This window comes from Embiotoca jacksoni, unplaced genomic scaffold, assembly GCF_022577435.1.
Source record: "Embiotoca jacksoni isolate LCO1_2020_lvr unplaced genomic scaffold, fEmbJac1.0.p SCAF_4, whole genome shotgun sequence".
NCBI classification, from domain to species: domain Eukaryota; kingdom Metazoa; phylum Chordata; class Actinopteri; family Embiotocidae; genus Embiotoca; species Embiotoca jacksoni.
In genome coordinates, this window is record NW_027185392.1 from 11,648,947 (window position 1) to 11,664,777 (window position 15,831).

The window sequence follows — 15,831 nt, forward strand, 5'->3', positions numbered from 1 at the left end:
TGAAAACAGGCCTTTTATTACTTTTTTATAACAAGATCACATTACAACAAAGATGACTATAGGTTGAGAGACTGGACCACCACAGCATCCACCACCTGTTTGAACGCTGTAGTTTGATTTTGTCCAGGGCCGTGCAAATCCTCCTGTCCTGCTGTTAACTGCAATGCCGCTGTGGCCAATAAATCCTTAGAGTAGCCTGCATTATTGTTCAGCCAAAGTTTTGTCAAACCACCATAAAAATGTTACGTGGGTGACTGCACGCAGGGGGATAAAAGGAAGCGAAAGAGCAGATAAATTAGCAAAACAAGCTTTGGAGTGTCAGCACAGCACAGACATTTTATTCAGCAAAGCAGAAGTTAAATCAATAATCAAAAGAAACATTGTTAAGGAATGGCAGCACAGTTGGGACTCAGGAGACACAGGAAGACAACTTTATGATATTCAAAAAGAAGTTGGCATAGTGAGGACATCCAGAAGAAGCACCACGGACAAAACATATTCACCAGACTTAGGGTTGGACACACAAGGCTTAATAAAACAGTGCAATTAATAAATAAACACCCGACAGGACTATGTGAGGACTGCAAAATACCAGAATCTGTAGATCATATCAATTGTTATTGCCAGAAATTCACACTGGAGCGAGACAGGTTAAAGAGGCAGCTGGGAGCTGAGCAACTTTATTAAAAAGATGCATTAACCTTAGGGGCAGGAAGTGTATTGCAATACTTAAAAAAAAACAGGATTGAGTAAACGAATTTAGTTCACCCAATTGGTACAACCTTTTTTTCTTTTTTTCTTTTCTGTAAGGGGACAGGTAACTCTGGTCCACACTCCAATACAGTAGGTGGCGGTAATGCACCTTTCGCTGGATACCATCCGCCATAAAACTCAAAAGAAGAAGAAGAAGAAGAAGACGAAGAAGAAGAAGAAGAAGACCAAGAAGACGTTTCACCAAAAACGGAAGCAGGCGGAAGGGAGTCCTCTCGCAATGCGTGAGTACTCTTTGACTCCAGCTGTCAGTAGACGAGGCTTCGCGTCACGACGAGCAGGAGAGGAGAAGGCTTTGTGGAAGGACAGGCAGAAAAATGCAGCTCAGCAACGATTTCTCTCACAAGCTCAGATGCACGAAGCGCGTCAGGTCTCCAGTGTTAAAACACAGCGTGTAGCCAACTTGCCGACAGATAGGAAGACTGTCTCCCTCCTCGGTTGTTATTCATTTCCTCCGCGGACGCCGGAGTGCCTGTCTGCTTCCGACACAACTAGTCCAGACATGAGTGACGTTAATCTGATTTTCTGGGACCAGTTGCAGGCTGGCAGCTCCGAGGTGGACTGGTGCGAAGGCAATTACCTGATTTACCCCAGCATCGCTGAATTTTACAACACGGTCGGTTTGAAGTCGCTGGACTTGGGAGCTTTTTTGTTGTTGTTGTTTCGCATAATGCAGTTCTGTTTACACTCACAGCTTCTCTGCCTTTTGTTTTCCTTCTGCTTTTCTCATGGTAGTCTGAGGTTAACTTCTAGAGTTATTCTGAACAGTGTGGCTGCTTCAGCATTATGATGCTTATTGTTAACAGCAGGATTTTCCTTTTCACCATTTCAGCTTTTGACGAGCAAGTTGTCATTAAATCACATGACCGGCTCTGATGTGATGGATTTTTTTTGCTCACAGCTTTTCCTTTTGTTTATCATTTCAGATCAGCAACATTTTGTTTTTCGTTTTGCCTCCGATATTAATGTGTTTGTTCCGCCAATATGCAACACATTTCAACAGTGGGATCTACCTCATCTGGATTCTGCTAGTGGTGGTTGGTAAGTTTTGACCTCTTGACCTCTTCATCTTTATCATATGTATAGTTTTATGCATGACAAGTGAAGGGAGGATGCTGTCAAAAAGATGAAACGGTAGTTTATATGCATTAACCTACAAAGTATCCTGCATTAAACAGTAAACCTTTAGAGCACCAGTTCTCTTCTGTAAACATGCACTCACTTTTTTTTTTTTTATTGTAGCCTACTTTAGGTTGCTTTCGGCATCTTGGAGAACAGCTTTTCTGTTGATTTGTCCCTCCTCAGTGTCTTCTGTCTCTTCATGTAATCCCAGACTGACTCCCTGATGTGGAGGTCATACCATCTGTTGCGACTCCTTGTTTTCCTTGTTGCTGGATATACTGTAGTTCTTAGTGACTTGGGCTGCATGTTTGGGGTTATTAAAGGTCATACTGTGCTGCACTACATGACTTTGTTTCTTACATGAGGAGGGCAGACTATTAGAAATACATTTGAGTATAATGCGGTCTGCTATGATTAGTCAAATAGTTGACAGATTGTTTTGAGTCATTTTTAAATGAAAAAAATTAAAAAAATTCTCTAATTTCAGCTGTTTAGATGTAAATGTATATTATGGTTCCTTTCAGTCCTCCATGGTAATAAATTGAATATCTTTTGTTTGTGGACTGTCGGCCAGGACAACACAAGACATGTTAGGCTGCACAAATAATTAATGGTTCCTTTGAGAAAACAAGCAACACATTAGTTGATAACAATAATAATAATTGATAATAAATAATACTTATTTACAGCCCCAGTACAACTCCACTACTAACACCACGGTGACGGTGTAAAAAGGAACGGAGCAGTATATGCATAATAAAGTTTGACTTTATGGCAGAACACTTGTATTGTATTGAACAGAAGTGTATCTAATTAAGTGGTTACTGAGTGTAGTTCCATCAGTCAATTAAACAATTAGTTGTTTAAAAGAAAATCATTTTGTTCATGAATTATTTGTTTAAGTGATTGTTTATGAATCCTTTTACGAGTTCTGTCTTCTTATTTATGAATATTTGTTGGTTTTCCTCATTAATTATGAGAGTAAACTGAATATTTTTAATAATATTTTTCATTTTCAATTAAATTAATTAAATTAATTTATAGACCGAAAGAGAGGTTGGTTTTTTGAAAAAAAAAAAAAAAAAAAAAAAAAAAAAAAAAAATGATGAAAAAGCTGTTTAAACCTATCAGTCAGTATTCTCAGCTGTGGCTTCTTTCACTGTCCTTAGTCATAACTTTGGATTGTCCTGAATCCCTTAAGCCTTTTTGGAAAAAAGAAAAAACTTGGTTGTATGTACAAGTCTGGTAATTTGAGTTGACACAGTATTTAGGTCTTAACCCTCGTGTCGTCCTTGGGTCAAAATGACCCGCAGCTGTGTTCAACCAAGTTCTATTTTATTTTCATATTTTTTGGGATCATTGGTGACAAGGAGGCTGTGAGGGTTTCTTTAAAGAATGATGACCAATGATCCCAAAAAATATGAAAATACAGAAATAAAATAGACCTTGGTTGAACACAGCTACGGGTCATTTTGACCCGAGGACAACACGAGGGTCAAATGGTGCTGCTGTATGTAAATAGTAGCACAGTCCCGGAGAGATTACAGAGCCTCGTTCCCTCAGTGCTGTTCTCAAAACACTCAGGTTGCACTGTCAGCAAAGATAACCTGACAATTCCCACCCCCGCCTCCATTCCTGAAAGGTGACCTCTGCATATCACAAAAAAACGGAGTAGCAGTTGAACAGGATTTGAATAAATGTTAGCAACAGGACACTGAGCTGTGGGTCAGATGTGACACGTGTGTGTAGGTCATTTATTCTCAAACTGGACTGTGGAACTTTTTGTTAATATTGTCTGTGTGTGCAGAGCAGTCCCATGTCTCCTGTCAAATCCTGTCAAACACCTGAGTGCCAAAGCAGTGATCCATTTTCAAGGGAAATTTAAGCAGTCCGTCTTGTTTTGTTGACTCGTTGGAGCCTATTTGACGCCCAACATTTCTGGTTCCATACCACAAATGCCTTCCTTTTAACTCTGACTGCATCCAGTTTTAGCAACCATCACACTGTTAAAGCACAGAAACAGTGCTAACAAGTGGTCACATGGTTTCATTGCTTGTCCTGTGTCTGAAGCTGGGATGAACTTTGACTCAAGTAGAAAAACGAGCCGATAGGTTCCAGTGTGAAAACAACATTCAGCTGCTTTTCTTTGGCCTTGGCCTTTGGTGTGTGTGGACACAGTTATTCGTATAGTTTAGGTTTACTGCACCGCCTGCTATGAGAAAATAATCTGCAATGTGTATGTAACACAGTGCTCAATACTTTCTGCACTGGCTGTTTGCTCTATAAAATATTTGAAAATACAGAAAAATGTCGGTCACAGACTCAAAAAGTCAGATATGACTTTTAAAATAATTCTGCAATGATCATATTCCTTATGAATGAATCTTCTGATTATTGTTCAGTTAATTGATTAATTATTTCGTATTTTCAAAAATATTGAAAGATTTTTTTTGGGGGGGCATTTCCTCAATAGTTTTACCTAAAAAGCGACAGAAAGGATTTATCAATAATCACAACAGATCTAGATTATTTTTCAGACGATTGACTAATCAATTAATTGATTAATCAATTCAACTCTACTTCAAATGTTTTGTTGAGCTAGCAGTCAAAAAACTCAAATACTTATAGTTTCTGTTTACTGTCATACGAGACTAACAAAACCAGTTAATATTTTCATTTGAAAGTCAGAACTTTGGAATGTTTTTTTGGCTCGACTTAATCAATCAATTTGTAAAATAGTTGCCATTTCCTTCTCGGACAGTGAGAGTGTTGAGTCTGCCTCTTTTTGTGAGTTATGTTGCAAGTACACTGACAGCTTGTCACAATTATTAACTTCTGACTGGGAGCAGCCATCGCTTCTGGATAAGAAGTCTGCTGAGATGCTGGAATCTCCTGCAGCGCCTGTTATGACAACAGACTACGCTGATAAAATAAGGTCTGCTGGAGCGTGATAACAAAGGCGGCACCGACTGATCCAGCCCTCCACTGCGTTTCCAAACTCACAGTAATGCCTCTCTGCAAGCAGCTATTTGTAATTGAAGGCACCCCGTAGGAGATTTCCTGTAAACAGTTATGTTTACATTCAGTGTATCTTCGAACAAACATGAAGAACGGATTTCCTTCCCTGTAAAATGTTTGCAAAGCTGATGTCCATGATAGTTTGGAGCCTACATTGTTTGCATGCATGTTTACGAGCTTGCCGACTTTCTTTTTTCCACATCTTTGTTGGTGCATCATTGCGTTTCTTGGGACATTACTCCCACCTGTAGATCAACAGAATAACTTTGGGTGGACTGCATCCTCATGCAGGAGACCTTTAACTTCTCATTAAGCTGCTTTTCTTTTTGGTAAACGAGGACATTTTACGCTCCAAAAATGCATATAATCTATATAATTTATAATTTATATAATCTGTTTGTACGGATCTTGTTTAGAGGGGACACTTGGTTATTGTTAGGGCCCGCGCACCGAGCATCGGTGCGAAAGCCCTATTGTATTTCGTAAAAATGTTCTTTTTCTTCTCCTTTTTCTTCTTAGTTCTTACGTAAAGTAATTTGCCTTTTTGGAAGCTTTATCATATTCAAAAACTCATGAAAGTGGATACGCATTTGTCTCCCGACGAAAAATTTCGTATTCTGGTGGAGTCGCGAGTGGGCGCGGCCAAACGGCTCGAGAGCGCCCCCTACAGAGATGCCCCAGCGGCCACATTTACCTAAATTCACGAAATCTGGTGGACACGTGTATCACACTGAGACGCACAAAAAAGTTACATTGCACCGTTACGTCAACTGGAGAGGAAGTCCACCATTTTGAATTTAGTCGCCATTTTGGGCGATTCTAACACGTTGTACTTTGTCGAACTAGTCCGAGGGATTTTGTCCGACCGACTTGAATTTAGGTTCTATGGATAGAAAACATGTTTGGGATTAAAAGTTATCAAAATAATTCGTTTTCATCGATGCGTGTGCCCGTAAGAGGCGGCCATTTGGAGTGTCTCGCCATGAAACTATGAGTTGCTTTAAATCTTATGTACACGGACCGACCTTCTCCAAACATCACAGGAATGATAACAGCCCCGCCCTGAAGACCCCTGTGGGGTAATAGTTGCTCATAGTCATAGCGCCCCCTGTTGGCCACCGGAAATGACACTTTTCATACTTTCACATTCTACGTCGAGCTGGTTGATCACCTGAACCTAAAGTCGGGTCACAATAACCTAAACATGTAGTTGATGATATATTGAGACATTCGTTCGACTTTGTCAATGGGCGTCGCCGTGATGATGCGGCAAAGTTGGATGTCTCACCATGACACAGGAAGTTGATGTTAAAGGTCAACGGATGCTTGAAACCTCATGAAACGTGTCACATACATCCTGCGTAGTGAGATGATACATCTGATGTGTTTTGCGAGTGGTCGTGGCCACACAGCTCGCTCGCCGTGACACAGAAAGTTGATGTTAAAGGTCAACGGATGCTTGAAACCTCACGAAACGAGTGACATACGTCCGGCATGGTGAGATGATACATCTGATGTGTTTTGCAAGTCGGCGTGGCCAAACGGCTCGCCAGCGCCCCCTGCTGGAGACAGGAAACGAGACAAAAATAGCAACTTTAAGCGGGTATACGCGGTCCCTCGCGCGCTGCACGTCGGGGAGGCGGCTTCGGGGAGAGGCGGCTTCGGGGAGGCGGCGCGCCGGAGTGCAAGGGCCCGTACATCACTGCTTGCAGTTTTAAATTTGATTACTTTTCTAATTTTAGAAATGGAAGTGAGAACATTTCAGCGATACACAAATAAAATTCAGTCACACATACTTTTACTTTTTTAAAGGACAGTTATTTAGCCTCAACACACATTAAATCTCTTTTCTTACAAAGTCTTTGTGCCTCTGTGTCTCTTTCTGTCTCCCAGGTATTGGATCAACTTATTTTCATGCCACCCTCAGCTTCCTTGGCCAAATGCTGGATGAGCTGGCCATTTTATGGGTGCTCATGTGTGCCATTGCCATGTGGTTTCCCAAAAGATACCTACCAAGGATGTTCAGGAGGGATCGGTATGTTGATTAGTGTGATTTTTACATTAAAGTATACACCTTTAAAAACTGGTAAACCTCTTAGTCCAACCACTTTAACTTATCATGACAGCAGCTGACTTGTATGTCTTTAACTGATCAGTGAATTCAGAGGAAGAATTTATTCGTACATTTAGCTCAGTGTTTGGACTTCACACATGGACAGCTGGAGGCGTCTGATTCAGTCATGGTTGTCTTACACAAAATAAAAGACATTTTTAAAATACTAAATGGACAGTGATATAGATTTGCCACATTTTCACACTGAGTTAATTTCACAAGTCAAACATTTATCTACTTCAGTATGTTATGCCTTATATGTGTGCAGTCGGCCACTGGTTTGTCACATGATGTGTCCACTGCAGTAACTCTACTGTTTAATAATAGGCCTGTCTGAGATAGCTGACAACAGTCAAAGCTGCATCACATGTCTTTACTTCTCTTTCCATTGTCACAGAGCCGTCATGGCTGCTTACTATTTTCCCCAGCCTTTGCTTATCTGCAGCTGAGCTGAATGCTTGTTTGTTATATATATTTTAAGTGTGCAAGAGGCATTTCTGGAAAGAGCTTGAGTCTCTCCGTTGCTCTGACTCGTTTCACTTCTCCATCTAGGTCAAGGTTCAAAGTGGTCATTGGCATCTTGTCGGGGATCACCACTGGGCTGGCCTTTGTCAAACCTGTCATCAACTCGCTGTCTCTCATGACTCTGGGCATCCCCTGCACTGCTCTGCTCATCACTGAGCTCAAACGGTTAGTGGAAAGGCAGTTTTTTTTAACAGCAAGGATGAGTGGAGACGTGAATGTTCAGGCCTACAATATAATGCTGTTATTTCAGTCACCAAGCAGCTCCTATTTTTTTTTAATGGGAAGAAGATTGGACGTAAAAATTCAACTGATAGTCATTCTTCCTCAGTCAGGACTTTTAAAAAATTACAGCTACAAAATAACAATGTTTTTTTTCTAACTCAGTAGCTTTTCTTCCCTCAAAGTCAACACAAACCTTGTAAAATCAACGATGCTACAGAATCCCCCCCCACCGAGTGGAGCTCTACTTACAAATCCTGCTTCACTTTACCTTTGACTCTGATGAAAAAGCTGTTTATCAGTCTGAGTAATTTGTCATTTTTTTATTAGTTTTGTTTTTATGTGACGGTGTTACTTATGACCCGTTTTACATTGTAATCTTCTTGTGTAAGACTCTGCTGGATCAGGACTATTGACTGAGGGCTGTTTGTTTGATTGTTGTGTTTGCTTTTTCTCTACAACTGGTTTGTACTGTGGGATTAGGTAGCTGTTCATAAATGCATTACTAATTTTAGGTACAGTATAAGGCCCTCTCTGTTCTTAGTTTTTTGTGGCCAGTTTCAAGCTAGTGATTTTCTATTACAAATCTATTTGCACCATTAAAACTTCTTTCACTTTGTTAATAATTTGTAAACCGTTTCCTTGCAAACTCATACAAAATCAATTTAAAATGTACACAAACAAGAAGTGACTGTAACATCACCAGCTCTAACTTAACTTGAAAAAGTAGTTAATGATATTAATAATCAGTTGTCTATAAATGCTTTTGCTTTGTTTCGTTTATATGATTATGATGATTATTTCACCGATCAGGCACATTGACTATATTCTATATTACCTCTTTAACTCTTTATAAGGTCATATACTAGCAAATGAACCTTGCCTTTGTTAGTTAATTACACAACTGTTACACTGAGCAGGCATAGACATTTACTAAAGGCTAAATCCCACCTATAAATAAAAACCTGTTTCAGTTTAGCGATCTAAAAAGCTGCACTCAGTAAACACTTCAAACAAAACTAATTTTAAATTAACAGCAGAAAACATCAGTAATGATGTATGTGGTCGGCTGCTGCTATGTTTATGAACAAAAGTGAAACAATGTCAAGACGTAATGTCTGCATACATTAATATGTCACTTTTAACCTTTTGCACTCACAGTGTCTGATGACATGTTCCAGGTTAATTATAGGGACTTTTGATGTGAAGGAATGCTCCTGGAAACACCACAACAAGCCTTTCATGCCCCTTTTGTGTGTGTTTGTGTTTCTAATGCTTTCCGCCATCACAGTAATGTGGACGCGTGTGCTGTTGTTTCCGTTTCCCACAACTCTTACTCACCACCGTTTTGAAACTTTAAGTCATCTATTGTTCTTCCTGCTAATAATTCTCGACATTACTGCCAGTGCCAGTCATAAATGGAGGCTGCTTGTTTTTGTTCTGCTAAGTGGGAGAGAATTCCTTTGGCCCTGATGGATGGACTTCTGCTCTAAAAGAACAAACTATTCTGTTGTCGTTTGCTTTTTTTTTTTACAGTATGACTGTTGACCTCTATTCAAGTCACTTCCAGCTGAACAAAAACAACATGTCCACTGTATCAGATATCCATCCACCATTATTACATAAAACTGTAATACAATTATGCAGAGCAAAATAAAAAAAAATAGAGCCCAGCGTTTACCATGTTCAGGCTCTACTTGTGGCCTGCTCTGGTATATACAATCACTCTGTTTCAACGTAGGTAAATCTTCTGATTTCACTCTTCAAACCAATACATTTTTGACAGCACACTTGACTTTTGAGACTGAATTGCGTGCACTGCAGCAACTGGGTGGGGACCAGAGGCTTCTCTGTGCACAGTCGCCTAGCTAGTGTATGATGGCCTGCATGGGAGGCGTTTAGGGAACTGGTAAATTGTAACATCTACTGATAGCCTGTATTTTAGGCATTTAGGGGACATCTATTGAAATACCGTTAATATAATGTGCCCAGGTCAGAAGAAAATTCTCTCAATAGGGATTTTTCTTTTGTCAATGCTAGTTTATTACAATTTCAGAATATTTTATATTTTTGGAAATCATTTCCAATCTGTGAGAACAAGATTGTGTTCATCAAGAGAACAAAACTATATACAAGTCAGACAGTGGCAGAAACAATTATTTTGAAAGTCAAAGCAGGGTTGTCTGGGGAAATGGACATTTGTTGCATGTTACCACTCACCATGTATTTCTGCCATAACCTGTCCAATAAAGGATGCACAATGCCAAAAGATAAATATAAGCCAAAATAACTTCGAAACATCCATGTGTATGTCATTATCATAAGTAGCTGTTTCTTATTACCTCTTTACAACTATTAAGATATTGACATCAATAACAAGACAAGAGCTGCTGTATCTTCAGTGTTGCGTTCAATAAGTATCTGGATTTGTGTCACGAATGTAATGGAGCCACTTCCATCCTATATACTCGAGTGAGAGAAGCGACACAGCCGGACTCCACCCCAGATAGAAAGTTCGGCCTTTCCTTTGCTTATCTTTGCCTCCAACAGTTAAACTGTCCTTCATGATCACTGACACTATCTCCAAGGAGAAATCCACATTTCATGTATTGTTTCTTATCTCAAATAGTTCTTTAATCAGTGAGCTGATGTTCAGAGTATTCCAAATATCCGGCTGTGTGGTGATGGTTTTGTCTGTGTATGTTAGGTGGCAGGAAGAGGTGTTGGCTGACTCAGGGCAGTATGTATGTAAATGAAGTTACTAAGGCAAACTGGCCTACTACCCAATGCACAATCAGGATTTTATCCCATGTGAAAAGGATCAATTGAAACACTTACAGTATACCACAATAATAATGCCTACTTAATGGCCAATTTCCCTCTGGGAAGTTGTATCATTGACCATCTATTTTTGTACTTCCTGTTGCTGATGACATGGTTGTGACACTGTTTTTTTTTTTGCCACTTCCTTTGTGGACCAGTTATGTCCACAAAGACAAACAAAGACAATTTACCAGTGTAGCTCATCAACAGTTGCTGCTGGTACATGTAGAAAAATCCAGGTTGTAGTTCAAAGCATACACAGCCTTCATTGCTGCGGCATGTTACTAACCCTGTGTTACACTGTAATGTAGCCTGTATACAAGGATCTCATTGTTTGGGCCAAAGTAATCCACTAAGAGCTGCTCTATTTTAAAATATAGTTATCATTTAGCCTTCAAATGAAGGATTTTCAACAGAATGTTTTATCAGTTGCTCGAGCAGGAAAAAACGAAAAGTAAAGCCCCAAGCATCCACTCCAAGTAACACATTTGACTTAAGTAAATTTCCAATAAAACGCTGAAGATGTCCTTGCAGATTTTTTCTGCCATTATGACACTGAGGTGTAGCTCCTGTTTTTTTTTCGCAGCAATGTAAGGTGATTGTTATTTTTAGACAGTGCATTTATAAATTAATATTGTAATGATGTAAAGCACTGCCCACTATCCCCCACCACTACCACAGCACCCAAGCCCTCCGAGAACCAGGGAACAGCTCAATCAGCTGCTGCCCCACATACAGTAGCTCTTGCTGGCTTGGTTTACTTGACCAAATTTTACATTTATACAATCTTAGGTTTATTGATTCTTCTGATTACAGTGCAGGAAATTATTGAGTTTGATTATTCAAATGACAAACTAGTAATTTGAGCCAAAAAGTTAACCGAACACAACATTTGGTCTAGACGGGGGAGGTCAGTCAGAAGCACTACGTTCATGTTATTTTTCTTAAAGCCAATGTCAGAACCAATTTGAGACTAATATTTTTTCAACTGAATAACTTCCACATTCACACAGACGGCCTTGATCTGTGGGAGGGGGCACAGCTGATTGATTAACCCAAACGATTTGTCTTTAAAATGAAATTATATTTTACTTTCTGTCGTAACAGAGCTGTCTCATTGTTGCTACTCCTTGGCTTTAGGCTAGCACTTAAAATTGTCCATAGCACTTGAGTGATGTTTGTTGTTTACCTATGTCCTATTGTGCTGAAGAGCCTTCTGGAAACATTCCTCTCTAATGGAAACAATGGAAACTCAAATTAGAGGCTTATAAAATAGTATGACTTCATCAAATGAGGGGAGGTGACAAACGGTCACCGTGACCACGCTGCTGCATCATCATAGCCAGGCATTCATGTGCCTGACATTGTCTTGGCACTCGGTGTTTGCCTCAACTGTGACCAGTGTGTCTAAGGAGCACAAGACTAAGAATAGTTTGTGAGTGGCACTCTGGATAAGCACGCGTCTGTAGGTCAGTGGTGTGTCAACGTGGAGATAATTCTCACTAGAGTAGCTATTAATGGCATTAAAATAACATGTATAGACAATGCATACACACAAAGGTTGGCACATTTGCGGATTAAGCACAGAAATCACATTGGAAGGATGAAAACGGTGTGCTGTGATTCGTTATTAGGGGCTGGTTGATGATGTTGAGGCTGATGTTGATATGCATTAAGAATGAACAGTATATGTAGTGAAGACGAGTTGTAAAAACTTGTGTGTCCATTTGTGTTTTCATAGCTGTGCACATTTCTCTGTCATTGCAGGTGTGAAAACCCACGTGTGTTCAAGCTGGGCCTGATCTCTGGGTTCTGGTGGGCGCTGGCTCTGCTCTGCTGGATCAGTGACAGGATATTCTGCGAAATGTGGTCATCTGTCAACTTTCCCTACTTACACTGTGCTTGGTACGTTCAAAGCCAACTCAGAAAACACAATCAATGTTATTATTTATTGACAACATATGTGATCTTGGGACATTAAAATATAATTAATAAACATGAATAATGAATACATATTTTCCATATTTAAACCTGTTGGAACAACTTTTGTGATTACATTTAAAAAAAAAATCGCAACTTTGTCTTGTCTATGTATAAGCTGGTCCTACAAATCTTATTTTTTGGAAACAAGTGAGTAAATGTTTCAGTGCAGTTTCATTATTTCATCCTGCTCTCAGCTTGTGTATATATTCAGACATGACGGTCTTGATTCTGAATAATGAAAGATTGAAGGAGATTACTGCACTGGAATGAAGAAAACCGAAACAAGGGGATTTGCATAATAGAAAAGTAGAAATGTTCTTACTTCGCTGGGAGACTTTCTGACTTGTTTTAAGAAAACAAGACTGTAAACACTTAAACTACAGACAAAAATAACTTTATCTGTAATAATATCTAATAATAGATTTTAGCACTCGAGACGATGTTAATCTTTCACAGCTGCACCTGAACTATTTCCCAGGCAGTCCTGCTTATTCATACTCTTCTTGCTTTTACAGGCACATCCTCATTTGTCTGGCTTCCTACTTGGGTTGTGTGTGCTTTGCCTACTTTGACGTTGCCACCGAGGCCCCGGAGCGAGGGCCCGTCATCATGTTTTGGCCCAACGAGAAATGGGCCTTCATTGGTGTGCCCTATATTTCCTTACTCTGTGTCCACAAGAAGTCTGCTATCAAGGTGACTTAAAGTGACCTAAGCTTACTGCTCAGATAGTTGTGCTTCAACACTTTAACACCAAGATACACCAGCATGTCTCTGAGTCGGGTTGCATCTATTGGTGCTCTTGAGGATGTACGTAATGCACATTTCCAGTCTGGTCAACGTTATACAGCAGTGTTTATGCAACTCTTTCAAAGAACAAAAAGTGTCTCAAATTTGTCTAACTTGACACCGTGTCACTCTTTAAATATCATGATAACAAAGCCAAGAAACCTTTACAGTGTTCCAAACGTATCTCAGGCTTTGCATGAGAGGTCATGTGATCTCTGAAGAGGGAAAGTATTAGTATTATGCATTTGAGCCATTTTGTACACTTCATGGTATTTCAGAAAACCTCGTAAAGCATCATGTTGCCTTCCTAAGCATAAATATAGCATCTCATAGGTGCAGTCTGGCCATCATGAAACCATATTTAAAAACAATAACGCACTGGATCTACTGTGATTACTGCACAATGCATAAAAGCTTCATATTGCTTAGCCAGTATTAGTACACTCAGTGTAGCTCACTCATAAACATTACAAGAAGGTAATTTTCACAAAGCCTCAGGCTGTTCTCTCCCTGTGCTCTGTCTTGACGGGCTTTTAATGGAAAATGTCAGAAACACGATGGACGTCCTTTTGTTACCGATATCTTATGTTTTACTTTCAGCATGCTACTGTTGTTGTTCAGGATAGTAGATAAGAAATGTGTTTAATATATTACTGTATATATATTTTGTTAACTAACAATGTAATACAGAGTTATTTACCTAAGAAAAGAATATAGTTCATTTGTTGCTGAACGACACGGTACTTCTTGATATTGGCCAAAACACAAGATGGAAAATTAAAAAAGAACCTTCATGTGAAATGAAGAACGGTTAGCCTTTGGCTAAGTGCACGTATAATTTGAGAACAGTATAATTGTAGTTATTTGTTTGCTAATGTTCAGCTCTTAACGCTGAAAGATTTTCATGGCGGATTCTTTCTATTTTTTACCCAGACATCTAAACTTTTTAACTTCTCTTCAGGGTTATTATTGAGTATTTTAGGCTTTGTGCTAAATATGATCAAACTTAATCAAACAAGACAATGGATTTCAAAGGTCAATGGAGGTGCATTGTTTCTGTAAATTTGTGATGTTTTCGCTTTTGCATTCTTAGACACTAAAAGAGGAAAAGCAGTTTATAAATTGTATGGATTGATAAATCAATGGCAGGTAAAGTAGTGGGACAAATGCGATTTGAATATTGCTGACATAAAACCAAAACTCTTAATTTAGCTTCGGTCATTAGATAAAAAACAATAGATGTTCTGTAGATAGGGTAAAAGGGACGTTTTCTGGTTGTTACAAAGTGAAATGTTAGCTCTAAAAGATGAGGTGCTCCAAAGTTTTCTCACCTCAAACATTTGTCGGACATGTTCTTCTAAACTGCCTCAAGCTGTGTCACTAAAATCATTTTACTCCCGTCCTCCTGCAGAGGGTTCTGGGAAAACTCAAACTGCTAAAATAACTTGGGCACTCATGAAGGGTCAAATGAAGGATCAAAATTGACAGATATTTTTTAACATTATGTATTTTGTTTAATCCAAAAACAATTTATATTTTTGTAAGGGAAGTGCAGCCAAAATTAATCGGTGAATGACTTTGATATTGCATTATTACAAAATTTTGTATTGCCAAACTTTTTTTTTTTTTTTTTTTTTTTAAATGTATCTTCAGGAGAAACTTTAGTGAGTATTGATAAGGTGAACAAATCCCAAGAATACCTACATTGTGCTGCAAATCATGTTGAATTGTACAGGTGATCCATGATGGTGGGTTGTTTGCATGATGCATAGAAAAGGAAAATATGCATAATTTGAGATTAAAATCAGTGAATTAGCATCAGATTGAGGATTTTGTGTAAACAGCCTGTTAAATGCTGCCTCTGTGTTGTGACGTTTGACTATGTGATTATGATAACGATGACTTCATGAGTTATGTCTTTTTATTAATTTACATGTATATAAATCTCAGTGTTTCTCTGCCTGCATTGACAATACAGACAAACTGCACAGAAGTATTTATTTTCATAAATTATCCTGTTTTGTAATCAAATATTTGTAATAGATTAGAATATCAGTATTTTATTTTATGCAATAAACCAAGTCAATACTCAGAAAATGGTGTTTGGTGTTTCTCTTGGAAAAATTCATTCATCACATATATTTCACAGTTAATTATACATTTTGCAGCTTCATGTCTCGTTCGTGTATGCAGCAGTTTTACTCACGATGATGCAGTTGACAGTTTTTGTCAGCAGGGGGCAACGTTTTTCCACATACCTCATTTTATTTCTCAGCACTATCAAAAGAACAATCACCATATTTTAGTAAAATTAAACGAGAATATTTAATTTCTCATTGAATTATTACACAGTAACACCACAGCCCCCCCCCCTTTTTAAGCACTTGAATAAAATATGTGATGTGTCAATCTGCTTCACTTCAGTTACTGTAAATCCTGGAAAGGAAGCCCAAACTGTCCCATGTAAACAT

General features: G+C 38.9%; 1 protein-coding gene across 1 annotated transcript; it reads left to right on the forward strand.

Annotated features, from left to right (window-relative positions):
- Nucleotides 1-1,015: 1,015 nt before the first annotated feature.
- On the forward strand, nt 1,016-15,451 carry acer2 (alkaline ceramidase 2). Its single transcript, XM_069167898.1, has 6 exons — nt 1,016-1,387; nt 1,698-1,812; nt 6,805-6,946; nt 7,577-7,714; nt 12,359-12,496; nt 13,090-15,451. Exons 1-6 carry the CDS (start codon nt 1,124-1,126, stop codon nt 13,274-13,276), a joined length of 984 nt encoding a protein of 327 aa, XP_069023999.1. The 5' UTR covers nt 1,016-1,123; the 3' UTR covers nt 13,277-15,451.
- Nucleotides 15,452-15,831: the final 380 nt, after the last annotated feature.

Bases quoted from the DNA above. Each gene is read 5' to 3' on its own strand.
- acer2 (XM_069167898.1), top strand. From the start codon at position 1,124: ATGCACGAAGCGCGTCAGGTCTCCAGTGTTAAAACACAGCGTGTAGCC. The intron at 1,813-6,804 runs GTAAGTTTTGAC...TCTGTCTCCCAG, and splicing joins GATTCTGCTAGTGGTGGTTG to GTATTGGATCAACTTATTTT. The intron at 7,715-12,358 runs GTTAGTGGAAAG...CTGTCATTGCAG, and splicing joins CTCATCACTGAGCTCAAACG to GTGTGAAAACCCACGTGTGT.